Below are 15,909 nucleotides of genomic sequence, written 5' to 3' on the forward strand. Positions count from 1 at the left end.
GAACAAATAGCAAGGGAAAAATAATAAATGATTGATAAAAATGTAGATCTCATATAAAAACATCAAAATATTGTAGAATGTGTCATATAATAAGGACCCAAGATATTATATCATAAATTTCATCTCTAATTTAATCCTTTAAATCTTACTAAATGTACTGACCATAATATTAATTAAATTATATGATGACAATTTAGTGAAAATATACCAAATTTGATATTATTTATTTTTCTTAATATGGAGATAACTTCAAACATTCATGTTTAAGGAATGTGATAAAGTACCTTTTACAAATTCTAATCTTCTTCTAGGCAGTTTTTTTTTCTTTTGTTAAACTTAAGTAAGCTAATAATTATTAGAGTGTAAGCAGTTCCTAATTAAGGAATCATTTAAGTTAATTAGGTTATGGTTTTGAAAATTTAGCCGAATTGCATATTAAAGCAATAAATATATATAATGGAATGATATTATAATGTTGTTTAAATTCTTCGGCCAATTTTATGGCTTAAATTAACAATTATATGTGAACGGTAATATTATATATGTTACTACTTACTATATGATCATATATGTGTGTGTTATTTTCTCTATATATTGATGATCTGGAACTTATATATAATCATAATTAACTCTTCAAAAAAGTAATTCAAATAAATGGAGAATGATACAATGATTATATATAAATTTTTACAATGACATTATACAAATATTACAGTCTTATTTCTTTGTAATAATAAGACTACATGTCTTATTGGGAGAGGCAGTCATGCACCCCATAATGGATTAGTTCCTTACCAAAAAACGTGGAAGACACCTTAATAGTATCAAAATAAATCACCCTCTTGAAATCAAGGCTTCATTCCTTTTTGGACATACACACCAAACTTTTATTGCACCAAGTTTAACATTAGTTTCAAATGATTTCAGTTAAACAAAAATTACATTGAAGACAGAAACTGAAGTAATAAAAGTTTAACTGATAGAGAAATAGAACGTTCAATTTAATATGGCTTTAAATACGAATGTACACACTCCAAATGAGGCATACATAGGAGAAGAAATACTAAGAGAAGAAAAAGTGATTGTATTTTTTATTTTTGTTTTCTTTTTTATATTTCCACTTGGCTATTTCGTTGTTCTTATTTGCTAGTCAATTCTTTATGCAACTAACTAATATATGCTTACAACTTTACCATTATCATCACTGTTATAAGTTTTTCTTGATGCTCACGTATCTACTTGGTTTCTTTTATGAGAGTTATTATATGCATTATTAGTGTAATGATTTATATGCAGATAATATATTATTGATCATTTATTTATATTACTTTTTTGAAGAGATCAAAGATAATTAAATATAAATGATAAATGATACACTTGTAGTATATAAAACTTATGTTAGTGCATACATTTTTTTCTCTTTCTTTTATTCCAATATATTTATATTAATGGTTTTTGTTTTTTATGAATCGATCACACTTTACTAACCAATAACAATCAAATTAAACAACACACTATTCTACAATAAACATTTCATGCATTACATAAAGTGAAAACACTCAAAATATTATATAGAGTTTAAATATGATTTTTGTCCTATATTTATATTTTATTTTTATTTTAGTTCCTATGTTTTTTCCTGTATTTTTTTGTCAAATTTAATTTTAATCATTGCTTTTTAATTTGGATGGAATATAATGATGTGATGAGCCCTACATTTATATGGCTCGTGCTGATTTTATTTCTTGTGTATGGCTCTAATACAAAGTAGTAAATGTGATGAAAAAAGAAAAGGATTTCCTGCCCATGATTTTTTGTGTGAGGAAAAAAATGTATGCACAAAAGTTTTATATGTTCTTAGTTCATTATCCACCATATCATTGATTCTTCAAAAAAATTAATACAAATGAATGATAGATGATATATATATAAATTTTTATACTGACAATCCATATATATTACATTCTATTTGTCGAAGATAAAAAATTCAAAATTTGACTAACTAATGTTTAACCAAGGTTTAGTTTTTCTTTGTAAAACAGGTTAAGTGGAATGGAAGGAACTTCACTAAAGATGATGGTGTGTCTTGTTGTTATTGCCATTATTTTGATGGGAAGTGCAGAAGGATACTGTTGCCCAAGGAACCCATTGTGCTGCATTAATAAACTCAACAACATAGAAAGTGATACTCTTTTGTAGCTCTTCTCCAAATTTACTATTTCAATAAAAGGCAACCAATATATGAAATAAATAATGACAAATTTTACTTATTTTTTCGGTACTTGTTCATGTTTTAAATTGCAATTATGATTACTTTGAATTTACTAAAAATGTAATGGTTGTAACGGCAATTGCGATTGTGATATTATGACAGAGACTCTCAAACAACCTTGCAATTGTGGTTACTTTGAAGTTACTATAATTGTAGAAAATTACCGAAAATGTAATGGATGTGGGTACAATTGCGATTATGATATTCTGACGAAGAATCTCAAACTACCTTGCAACCACAATGTCAATAGTTTGATTCTTGAGTAGGGGTGTCAAAACGGGCCGCCCGGCCCGTTTAGCCCGCGCCCGCAAATGCCCGCAATAATTTAAGCGGGTCGGGCATGCCCGCATTTGGTTAACGGACAAAAAGTCATGCCCTGCCCGTTTTAAAACGGGCTAACGGGCGGCCCGCGGGCATTTTCCTGTTTAGATTAAAAAAGCAACAATGGTGAATGCTAAGTTATCAAGTACATTATGCAGTAAATCAATAGATTTTATATAACCACATTACATAATAATTCAAAATTTCTATAATAATAATTCAAAACATGTCTCTCTAACCATATTAGATAATAATTTTCTCTAACAAGTATGCAATAATAATTATAAAATAACCAAACAATAATAAAGTCTTGGATTAACCGTTTTGACACCCCTATTCTCGAGAGTGATACTTGTTGGGAGAGGCAGTCACGCACCCCAAATGATATTAATTCATTTAGTAAAGGGGTATATTTGATAATACCAAAAAAAATCATCATATCCTATATCACATATTTGGTTTCTCCATTGCCAAGAATCCCTTTTTTGGCAGGAAAACGCCTCTTCATGTTGTCCTAGGTTCTGGAAAATGTATGCTCTTCTGCTTCTTTCAGATGCCATTATTTCCTTCATTGAGTTAGAACTTATGATACTACTCCATTTGGTTCAATATAAAGTATTGTTTTGGTGAAAACATTTCAAGTGGAAATACCTATTTGTTTTTAAAATATGCAGCTGCATTTATTAACCAAAATGGTAAAAACAAAATGTAGCAGAGCATTGCAACCAAAATAATAAGTAAATTGGAGCAGAATGTGACCTTTTACGTATGATCAATAAAGATATAATAGAGATTGTTTTTCCATACAGAAATAGATGCAAACTAGGAACTGATCAAAAAGGCATAATACAAATACAACTAAACATACAAAAAGACAGCAGAATCAATTGTTAGCATTGGGTACACCAGTCTAAAAAATTATAGTGAGATTGCTAATAATTGCACCAAACAAAAGGCAATGGCTACACAAGTTCAATGTAGGCCATAGGTGCATTATCACCTCGCCTCGGTAGGGTTCTTATAATTCTTGTATAACCGCCGTTTCTCTCACCATAACGTTCTGGAACCTCTGCAAATAAAGCATGAACAATCTGCTTCTCATAGATGAACCCAAGGGCTTGTCTCCTTTTGTGAAGTGAGCCATCCTTTGCCAAAGTAATCATCTTATCAACCCACTTCCTAATTGCACTAGCCCTTGCTCGGGTGGTCTTGATGCAACCATATTTAAGGAGTTGAGTTGTGAGGCCTCAAATGAGTGCGCGACGCTGGTCGGGGGGCCTGTTGAGTTTGGGCACTTTTCTCCCATGTCTCATGGCATAAACTCGACCACCATTGTCAATGATGGTAAAACAGTGATCAAAACCGGTGAATTCTGTAGCAAAAAGGGAAATGCATTAATGGTCAACGCAGTGACATTGAAATCAATGGGAATGAAACTACAAAATTTCAAAGGAGCAGAATTCATTCTCAAACAACAACCTCTGCAGCAACCTTACAGCATGATTTGTTCACCTTGATCTTGCAATAACAACATTAAGTTATCGATTGTGCCCTACAAATTACTCTTGTATTATGAACCGATAGTGGTTAATTAACAAATCCAATTAACCGTAAGAGGAAAAGGGGGAGTAATCAATGGCAGAATTTCTTGATATTAAAGAGCTCTCTCACTCACAATTGTGCTCTCTCCAACATTTTACAATTGTACTACATTTTCTAGCTTCTCTAAAAAAATCTCATGACTTGCACAAAGAAAAGAAGAAGAAAATAAGCTGTCTAACGAAGTACTTTTTAAAATTGTAGTCGTACACCGAAATTAGCTTCCAATTCAAAGGAAAGATAAAAGGGCAACCCAGTGTGATAAAACACCTGCTATGCTCATGATCTAGGGAAGGATTATACACACAATGTTGTATAGTAAATAGCCTTACCTTACCATTCATGTGCAAGAGACCAATTCCACAACTAAGACTCATGAGTCATGACTTATTGTCACATGGCAAGGATCAAGGAGTTTAATCTAGCCCCAATTGCTCCCTTTGATTTAAATAAAAGATATACAACACAAATCACTCTTTTTAAGCTTAAGAAAAACATAAATCAATTTCATTTGATTACATGAATTAATGAACAACGGCTCATTTTTTATCATATAACCATAGAGTGGCATTGTAACTTTTTTATAGGCAAAGTTTTTTCCTTCATTTCCTTTAAAAGAGTGGACGGCTCAGTATAGTGAAGTCTTATCCTCACAAGTGAAGAGCTTCAATTTGGCACAATTGCAAGGTTATTTCTTCACTTGAGACTTCTAACCTGGAGGTCAGATCATGGGTTCAAATCCTAAAAATTGACTCTTCACTTGAGACTTGCGATCGTAAAACTGAATACATTTATCCTCCCCGACTCATAAGAGTCTCGTGCAATGGGCCACCATTTTTCTTTTAATAGAGAGGAAGGAGAAGCTCTACAAAGTGAGCTAACTCTAGGGGACTATCAGATTTTGTAAATGGATTTCATATTTCCTGGTCTCCAATCATAACAAACTTATACCAAAAAAAAACAATTATACTTGTAAGCAGCATTATAGAGTTAGGTTATAGAATCATAGCACAAAATGGAGTTCCAACGCAAGAAATGAAATATATCAAATAGCAAGAAAAAACAAACAAAGCAAATGAGTGGTTGATATATATAGTAAGGGTGTGAGTACCTGAAGAAGAAGGAGTAGAAAGGAAGAGAGGGTTGAGAGGGGCGAGGCCAGTGAAAGATTGAAGAAGAGAAATGGGTTTGGTGTGGGAAATTCGGAGTGTTTTAGAAGAAGGAGAAGAGAGAGGGAAGCGAATTGAAATGGGAGAAGAAGAAGAAGATGAAGATGGAGAAGAAGAAAGAGATGGCAAAGAAGAACGAAGTGAAGACTTGCTCCACTTGCTTTCACTACTGGTAGCCATCACTGCATAATTGAAAGACGCCATTGTTGAGGTTTTCACAAGATAATGTAGATAGGAGATAGAGAGAGCAAGTTTGTGTATATGAATTAGGGGAGAGCACTACCCTCCACTACCCGCTCACCCGGTACTGCCTAATTATGATCGGGTCTAAATAGCGTCGGGTCTAGGGCCGGGTTCGGATTCCAAAAATAGACTCAATCAATATTTAGTGTCGGGTAGGGACCAAACATGACCCAACCCGTCTCGTCCCAGGGCCACTCACTCATCATGTTTGTATGTATTTCTACTCAAAAGTGTATAAAGTAATGATACCATTTTGGTCGAAAGTATTATTTATTCTTTAATTTTTTCATAATATATACACGATTAATAATACATATATCATTTTATATATCAAACTACATATTCATAATAATAAATAATACTGAGAAGTCTTTTTCTAAAATGAGTATGCATTATATTTAATCGGGTCTAGGGTCGAGTCGGGTTTAAAGGCTGACACGTTGACTATTTAGGGTCGGGTTAGCTTCGGGTCTAGGTCCGGGTTCAATTAATAAAAAAGAATTACTTTATGTTTTTATGATTTTTGTCTTAATAGTTGGCATTTTTTGACAAGATTGGTATACAATGAAATACCAAATCTTAGGACATGTGACATTCATAAATGTATGCACTATCACATTTATATACAATACATGATTTGTCATTTATTTATATTATTTTTTAAGAGTTAATAATGATTAAAATAAATGGTGGAATATATATTGATTGTGTATAAAATTAGTGTATACATATTTTTTCTCTTCCACAATTATGGAAATCAATTTCTTTTAAGCAAGTTTGTGATTATTTATTTTTTTAAAACCATTGATTTAAGTTTTTTTCACAATGAGAAAATACTCCAGGATTCAAGTTCACGTTTGAAATGACAACTACTTAATCTTAGTTCAATGGTTTTGTTAATAAAATTGGAAAGAGGTAAATTTTTGTAACATAAAACAATCTTACTTTACTCAACTAAAACTATCTCTTATTAAGGATAATAATAATAATAATAATAATAATAATAATAATAATAATAATAATAATAATAATAGTAATAGAGTAAGGGTGACAATTAGATGTATATGAATTTGAATTCTAATGGACAGATGAAAAGTCATTCATCAATCTATATAAATACATAAAATTACATTTTTAAATTATTCAATGAATTACAATTCATTCATTTCATGTATTCATTTTAATGGATTGGATGAATGAATATTCAATCCATTTTTTAATTTGAACTAAAGCATTTTTAATAAAACATTATTTAAAGAAAAATTATTTTAAAATTATTATTTAATAAATCATCTAAGAATTCAAATTTACATATGAAAGCTCTGAAAAACAACAATGTAAGTGAAGTCCAAGATACTATATTGTACAATTATGTATTTTTTATTGTTATCAATCATGACAAAATGTTATATCAATTATTGAAACTTTTTGAAAGAATGTTTTGTTAAAAGTATAATATTGTTGAAAGAATCTTTTATTAGAAAGAGAGTAGGTTATCTTTTGCACATTAGGTTGCATAGCAAATGTGGATCTGTATATTGTTTTTTGGGGAACTTTTTTTGTTGGATGGATTGGGTATTCATCCAAATGGATATTCATTGGATATAATAAATGAATTTGAATCCATCTATTATCAACACCATCCACTTAAATCTAGAGTGTATACATATTTTAGTCACTCATGTTTTTTGACCTTACATCTGGTCCTTCAAAAAATGAAAAACCTAAAATGGTCCACAAAATTTTCAAATGAGGTCAAATTAGTTCTTTTGGTTGTCAAATTAATCCTTAATAAGTGTCATAAAACATGCTAAAAATGATTAATTTGACCCACATTTTTTGTGGACTATTTTGGGTTTTTCAATTTTTGAGGGGCAAAACTGGTATGGTAAAAATGAGGGACTAAAATGAGTATTTACTCTTAAATCTATTTGATTTAACAAATTGATTTATATGAATTGTGGATAATTTTGTTACTTCTAAATAATAGTAATAGTAAATAGGTAATGCTCACAAACATGGCATAGGTAATGCTCACAAACATGCCAAATTTTGCAACCAATCCATTCAATTTTAAGCCATTTATGTGTTTATCATTGAAGCATGCGCCCAAGACTGAGAATCAGACGTTTTGGGTCGGTAAAGTTTGTCCTTTGACCAATCTAACACTGTGTTTTGGTCTATGAAAATGGAGAGGAAAGAAAAGAGGAGGAAAAAAGTTAGGGAAAATATCATTTTCCATCATTTGGTTCAACACTAAAAATGAAGGAAAGGAAAAAGTGTGTATGAGTCTCACTAAAGTTCTCCTTCCTAGTTTGGGAAGAAAATTAAGAAATGAGAGAAAATCATAAAAAATTCCAAATTTGTCATTCCACCATGAATGAATTTAAAGAAACGTAATCTATGTGAAAATATATACAATGTAGTGATTTTTTTGTTTTTATTCATTTTTATGTGAAATTAATTAACTTAATTTTATTTTCGTTGCTTCTAAACTCACAAATAAATAGTAATTGTATATTACTAATAATAATAGAGTGAAAAGAAAAAATAAACATAATTGCTTAAGATAACCAACAAAGTGCAAATAATAAATAAATTAGAAAGACAAAACGCAAATATGTAGAAGTGAGATTGTTAGAAATATAAAAGTGATTGTCAAAGATTAGTTATACTTTATTTAGATACATTAGTGGGAAGAAAATATAAGATTTTAATGATTGTTAGAAAATATACATTAGTGATTGTCAAAGATTAGTTATACTTTATTTAGATATATGTTATTTAAAATATTAATCAATATTATTAAAAATAAATTATTTATTTATGTAATTTGCAACATTAAAAAATAGTATTTAAAAATTAGACATAATGTATAGGTATGTATTTCTTTTAAAATAGTTACTTAGTTATGAAATTTAGTTATATAACGATGGCATTTATGTCCTTTTACATACCTAATGTTCGAACTTGCATTTTCTTCCCTCTTACTATTCTACTATTTTCAATCATATCAAACAATAAAATTATAATCTCATTTTCTTCTAGTTTTCTTTCCTCTAACTCTTTTTTTTCTTCCTATTTTCTTTCCTTCCACTTTCATTCCCTAAGCAAACATAGTTTTGAATGTTGGTATGATAATTTTTGTACCCGGATCTAATCCCAGACGTGAAGCTAACTTGACCTAAGTATTGATTGTGATAACTTTTGAACTCGATCCTAGAATTGTTTAAATGTAATGCATACATCTTTTACATAAATTCTTCTCACTATTTTACTTAATATTATGCATATCTAATTTGACATTTGAAACAGTATATATATATATATATATATATAATATATTTTGTTAATCATTGAAAAATTAGAGAATTAATGATATTTTTTATCAAAGATATGTCATTGTTCTATACGCAATTGACCATATGACGAGTCGGGCTGGATCATGTTTGTCCACCACTTGACTCTAAATATTGATTGAGTCAAATTTTTGAACTCAGACTCGATCATAAACTCAATGAGATCGGACCTTCTTTAAACCTGATTATGATTGAACCAAGTCGAGTGAGCGGATAAGATCGAGTCATGCTCACCCTTACATGCACTTATTGGACAATGAAGATAACTTGTATGCTTAGTGTGTAAAAAGAGTTAAAATTCAAATAATTTATAATGTGATATGATTTATTATCTAAAACAATTATAATATAATATGATTTGTTACATATCTATTTTTCTTATTCTCTCTTCAATTCTTTGATTAATATTTTTATTTAATTTTATAGATTTTTTTATATTATTTAGTAAGAGCGAAGGTAAATCTTTTATCCATTTTAAAATAAGAGAGTGAGGGTTTTGTCATTAATAATAAAGTTAATCTATCCTATTAAAGCATTTTGTTTACAAAATAGATTACACCTAGTTATAAATTCTAAATTAAATTTGTATAGTGTTTATTTTAGTAATTGTTTATACCTATATTAATAATAATAAATTGAAAAATGAAGAAGGTTTTTTTTAAGTTGGAACTTGGAAGTTTCAAAATTTCAAACGATGAAGCATCTCTTACTACTGGTGGAGATCCCATATCTCAACAGGATACTATCCTCATATCCCTATTCAATAGTCTCACACTAGATAATATAAAAAAATAAATTTATGTTTTTATTTTTATTTTCCCAGTGAAACATTTTAGGGCATAAATGAGACACCAATGAAGATAGAAGAACCCCGTCCCTCCTGCTACCCCGCATTGGCCAAATTTTCCCTTCATTTCTGCAACATTCTTCAACAGCTCTACGAACTACACAATCTCGATTAATTTCCATTCAATATACTAGATATGCAATGGAATCGTGGCTGACAGTATTCCTCCTTATAGATATCACTCATATAAATTTAATTATTGACTTTTAGTCTTTTTGATGATATAGAGGGTCTTATGCATTATATCAACAATTTCTTGGCATGCATGGTATGAAATATCACAAATAATATAGTAGAAAAATAATTTCTTCACAAAATTACATCAGATAAGCATGACGAGTAGTTATTATAATGTTAAAAAATAGTTAAACAAACAACTCGCGGGGATAGCTCAGTTGGGAGAGCGTCAGACTGAAGATCTGAAGGTCACGTGTTCGATCCACGTTCACCGCAATCGTTTTTCTTCACAGAAGATGGAAATGATTGTGAAAAATTGAAACCCACGTTCAAATTTTTGATTTAGTTGGTGTAGGTTGAAGACAATTTGGTTTTTCTGCTTTCAAACTTTTTTCTGTGCAATGGGGAAGTTGTTAATTTCCCCATCAATTGTTTTAGATAATGTGTTTGCATTCAATTAGGTTTCCAGAAATATTTTGGGTTTTCACATTTGGGGAGAGTTGAAGTACTTGATAATCATAGCTACTTGTAGAGCAAAAATCCATGTGGTAAAAACGCCATTACCATTCACCTCCTTTTCTCTCTTTATTTTTACTTTTTATCTCTGATTCATGTTTATTACATAAATTGAATAGTTGAAAGTGACATTGTACTTGTAAATATGGATACTGAAAACTTTTTCTTCTAACACTTCTGCTAGAAGTAGAAATAGAGTTCTATCTGCCTCAAGTTCACAATTTAATGCACTTCCTTAAAATTCACATTGATTCTGTATGAGAAGCTGATTGAAAGTGTAATTCACATTGTTTACATGTTAATTTATTTCTTTTGTAGTTAGTATTGATTTTGCTTGTTGCAACAACAAGTAAAAGTAGGTTGCGTAATTGAATGAGAATAGATGAATGACTCTTTAATAACTTATATTAAGTAACATTGATATTAAATTTTGTGATTTTGATTTTTGACATTAATATTTTCATATATATGGTATTTATTATTTTAATTTTTAATATATGTTGCACATCATATTAAATTTTGTGATTTTGATTTTTGACATTAATATTTTCATATTTGCACATCTGGATCACGATCTTACATTTGTATAGCAAATAAATTATGTTTCCAGGTCAGTATTTTATCTTTGCATGATTGTATGCATTCCTCACTCAAACATGTCTTCTACTGATACACAAATCTAGTCTTATAGGAATATTTTGTAATTTATGCCCAACAGTCAAAATCTTATTCAACAAGTTAAACCATTTGCTTAGAAGTTAGAATGAAGTTTCAGCTAAAATATATAGTTCAAAGACATTCCTAACCTTTACATGTGGATGTTCTGCTCTGCCTGTAATCACTAAATATTGAGAAATTCAATCTGCAGCACATAGGTTCTAACATGAATGCCTATTCAAAAGACTAATTTTATTGTCAGTGAAAAGGAAATGACCCCAAAAAATAATTATAGTATTCAGGGGCGAGCAAGATTTTTCAAACCAGTATAAAAACATGAATATTCCTTTTCTCCTTCAAAATTTTATATTCTAATGGTGGTGAGTCATGTTTTTGTGTAAATCATAGAACTATACTCATAAACCTGGCCAAGGGGGCCAGGTTTGCAAAATATTTATAGAATATAAGAAAGAGACAATTAAAGAGAAGACAAGTCAACAATATTTTAGAAATGTGACTATGAGAGAATTGACAACAATTTTTTTTATCATGCACACTTTTTTGTGAAGACCTCTTAGTTAGTGATTGACCCTTTACTTCCAATCTAATCCATAGAAAAAGAGTAATGGAGTAAGTGAGGTGAAATTAAATAAGAGTTTAATATTGTGTAACTTGTTTACATAATAAAATATAGTTGCTAGTTTTCTACATATAAAAGGTTCAAAGCACAATCATGCAAATTGTAAATCATATACTGCTTTTTTTCTTGTAAATTTATCAAGAGCATTATCACCTCTCACGCTCCCTTAAGGTAAGTAAACAAATAACCCAAAACATCAAAATATTTTCTTTGTTTAATTCCTTCATGCAAATTTGGAATTAAGTTTTCTATGTTTTTGTTGTTGTTGTTGTTATTGCAAAATACAGATGGCTGCTGAATACTATGATTTTGGACCTTACAAGATACACCATTCTTCAGTGTTCTATACAACTGATCTTTCTTTTGCCTTTGTCAACCTGCGCCCTGCTATGCCAGGTAACTTTCTCCCTCACTTCTTTGATCATCATGCTTTAATATGTCCATTATTCACTCACATTTTTACTGGATTTCTTTTTGTTTTATTTTCAACTATATGGTCTTGCTACATGAATAAGGATTTGTTGTCTCAAAGCATGTCCCGAACCAAGGATAATGGAGGAAAAACAGAAAAAATATTGATATGTCATGTTTTTATTGACTTTGGACATGGTTTGGGACATAGTTTGGGACATGAGATCTTTATAGTTGCTACCCAATACTCTAGGCAATAGTTAAGAAATCAAGATATAAAAACTTTTCATTGGATAATGGAAATCCTAACTTCAAAATTTATATGTCTTAAATACACCAATTCCCAACACTAACTTTAATTTCTATATTTGAACCTGTAATCAGAATCCTAATAGCATTAGTTAGTATTGTCCATATACTATTCATATGATAATAAGGGGATTTATTTCCTTCTTTCACTTCCAAAAACTGTAGTTGTTTCTCCATGGCTAGTAAATTTACGTTGTTAATAGATTTTTCCTTTCATTTTTGCAGGTCATATCCTTTTGAATGGAGTCTTAATATAATAATACACATGCCGGGTTGGGATGATAAATGCATTTTGTTATTGTGTAAATTTCAAGTTGTGGTACTTTTTTGTTAGGAAAACTAAAACCAGTTAAATAACTAAAGAAATGCTTAAAGTTTAATGTTTTGTCAATGACCATAATTTATGATAGAGTATTATCACATTGTTTGACCCATGTGGCCGATCTCAGCTAGTGGAATAAAAGATTGGTTGTTGTTGTGGCAATACATATTCACAATAAGTTCCCTAGGCACAGTCTACACAACACCATATATACTTGCACATATACTTCATTATACAATTGCAATGGTTACTATTGGCAATTTTGTCACCAGATCCATTTGATTAGTTAACTACTGATACAGTGATAATCCATTTGTTTCATATATCACATTGAGTTTAATACTTATAACACTGACTTGCTTCATAAAAGAATCAATATAACATGGCCTTCATATGCCCATTGGAACTATATGAACAAAGTCATGCTTGACAAAATATTGGTTTCACATATCACTTGCTTAATTCAAAGTCTCAATCTGTTATATTAGAGTATGTTTGAAGTTTTTATTAGGAAGCATGATTATTGAATTTGGGGTTGGGGTTGGATAGCATAATAGTATAGCACTAGAAATGAAATTTGTTTAGTATGAAATGTATTGTATCAGTGCCATGTTTTGTTGCTCTGTATCTGGTTTGAACTGTTGACCTATTTCTGCTGTTGTAATTCTCTTACCGTGACTTTTGAATAAATTTTACCTATCAAACAAAATTCAAAGTCTCAATTATTAGGATCACAACTATAACTTAATCCTGCTACCAAGTTGAATATTGTTAACTTTAACAGTCTTTACATGTGCTCATTTGTCCAAAGCGCGAAGCAAAGCGTGTTGCGGATCTCACTGCTGATGAGATTACTGAATTGTGGATCATAGCACAGAAAGTGGGAAAGCAGCTTGAGAGCTACCATAAGGCATCATCACTTAGATTTGGTATTCAAGTAAGACTATCAAAGATTTTAACCATGTCCATTTGTTTTTGCTAAGTGTTATATTCACATTCTGTGTTTTAACATGAAGTTACTTAAACATAAGTATGTTCTTTTAATGTGACTTTCTAAGGCTAATAGCCGTTTTCAAGAAGTGTTTGATCGATTACGTAATAGCCGTTTTCAAGTAGTGTGTTCAATCGATAACGTAATAGCCATTTTCAAGTAGCGTTCAATCGATTACGTATTAATCAATATTCGATTTATTGGTTAGACACATTTTGCATGCTATTCTTCTACCATATGCAAGTCTAATAAAATTGTGTTTCTTAAACTTAGGATGGACCACAAGCAGGGCAGACAGTACCTCATGTTCACATTCATGTCATTCCTTGCCGAAATGCCGATTATGCGAAAAATGATGACAATTATGATGAAGTGAGATGGAAACTCTTATTTGTTTTTCCCCCTATTGTGACATTGGTTTTTATTTCTTGTTTTATCAATGGTGCAGATTAATGAAAAGGAGGAGTTGAAACAAAATTTTGCCTTGGATAAAGAGAGGAAAGATAGGAGTCTTGAGGAAATGGCTCAAGAGGCTGATGAATATAGAAAATTTGTCTTTTGAGACTTTTAAGTGGCAAAGTAAAATAGGAAAAATTAGCAGAAGAAAATCTCAATAAAAATGTAGATAACAAAGGAAGAAAGTTTGATGATTGTGTGTTGCATAATAAACATTTTATCTGAAAAAGATTGAACAATTTCATGTATTTTCTGGCAGCCAGGGAAAGGGTTTGGAGTTGTACACTTATACTAAATCTCAATGCAAGTTGTTTGATAATATAATTTGATTCTATGTTTTTTTGAAACTTGTTTATAGTTATATGTTCATTATTTATTTACCATCTAAACTTCATACATTTATAGTATCTTCACGAATTGAGTTTTGGAGAGATAGGAAGCGAAATAGAAGGTTAAGAATCATGAAATATATGTGTGATATAATTTTAATATTACTTATTTAATTTCTTTTCCCTGCAAAATTTAATTTTCAAACAGACCCTTAAATGTAATTTTTGTCAGCTTTGGCTAGACTTTCCCTAGTATAGATTAAATCAAAAGATTGAAAAATGGTATCATATACTAATTTCTGGTTTTTTATTTCTAGTGCATATGCTTTTCTATTATAAATTTCTTCCAGTTATTTTGTAGCCTGCCCACTTCTACATGCCTATCTCTACTTTTTCTCATCCAATTTTTGTTGCTGACCTGCACTCAAAGTAAATTTAAGGATATTATACAACCCCCTCCCATAACAAAAAAAATAAATTTTTAGGATTAAGTTATACACCAAAGAAAATATTGGCTTAAGTATTAATAGTAGGGGAACTAGAAATTTGAAAAATTAATATGGAATTAGTAAGTATATTGTATATTACACAAGCATTTTTAAATTTAGAGGAAATAACTATTTCGGTTCCTTAAAAAAACTGTGAATCAACTTAGTCCCTGAAAAATTGAAAAACTCAAAATAATCCCAAAAAATATTAAATATGTGTCAAATTAAGCATTTTTATAACATTTGATATGAACTATTTCTACTCACATTTATGATCTTAGAGTACTAGTTTTGATTTTTAATTTTTTGGGATCAAAGTGGTACACGTGAAAATTTGTAAGGATCAAATTGGGTATTTACTTTTTTAACTTAAAAATAAAATTGTAAAAACAAATTTTGAATCAAGAAAAATAATTTAAATTGAACTTATTTTATCCCATATTTCTATTTATTTAATTTTAAATTGATTAAAGTGGGCCATTTAATACAAACACAAATAATTTATTATAACTACTATGTTAGAACATGAAGCGGGGATAGCTCAGTTGGGAGAGCGTCAGACTGAAGATCTGAAGGTCACGTGTTCGATCCACGTTCACCGCATTCATTTTATTTTAATTTCACTTTCACTGAAAAAACAAGCAATATTCATTCGTCAATAAATTTATGTAGTAATAATGATTTCAATATCTATTTTCTAAAATAAACTAAACGGCCCATGTCATTACTTGTCCCAAATTTACAAAACTTACCATGTCAGAATTTAAATTTGAACTGGAATAAGTTAATCTTCATTACTTAAT

The 15,909-nt window shown here is 30.0% G+C and overlaps 1 protein-coding gene, 2 non-coding genes and 1 pseudogene across 6 annotated transcripts; 3 read left to right on the top strand and 1 right to left on the bottom strand.

Annotated features, from left to right (window-relative positions):
• LOC109330308 lies at window positions 3,287-5,601 on the bottom strand (annotated as a pseudogene).
• On the top strand, window positions 10,191-10,263 carry TRNAF-GAA. Its single transcript has one exon. It is a non-coding gene; the product is annotated as a tRNA-Phe (tRNA).
• LOC109330309 (bifunctional bis(5'-adenosyl)-triphosphatase/adenylylsulfatase FHIT-like) lies at window positions 10,204-14,537 on the top strand. Of its 4 annotated transcripts, none has more exons than XM_019564456.1 (5): window positions 10,204-10,235; window positions 12,088-12,198; window positions 13,633-13,779; window positions 14,107-14,205; window positions 14,282-14,537. In XM_019564456.1, exons 2-5 carry the CDS (start codon window positions 12,088-12,090, stop codon window positions 14,393-14,395), a joined length of 471 nt encoding a protein of 156 aa, XP_019420001.1. In that variant the 5' UTR covers window positions 10,204-10,235; the 3' UTR covers window positions 14,396-14,537. The 4 variants fall into 4 exon arrangements, with proteins under 4 accessions (XP_019420001.1, XP_019420000.1, XP_019420002.1 ...); XM_019564455.1 differs by lacking the exon at window positions 10,204-10,235 and adding an exon at window positions 11,766-11,971; XM_019564457.1 differs by lacking the exon at window positions 10,204-10,235 and having other exon boundaries at window positions 12,022-12,198; window positions 14,294-14,537.
• TRNAF-GAA lies at window positions 15,637-15,709 on the top strand. The gene has a single exon. It is a non-coding gene; the product is annotated as a tRNA-Phe (tRNA).

This window comes from Lupinus angustifolius, chromosome LG16 (assembly GCF_001865875.1).
Source record: "Lupinus angustifolius cultivar Tanjil chromosome LG16, LupAngTanjil_v1.0, whole genome shotgun sequence".
Classification (NCBI taxonomy): Eukaryota; Viridiplantae; Streptophyta; class Magnoliopsida; order Fabales; family Fabaceae; genus Lupinus; species Lupinus angustifolius.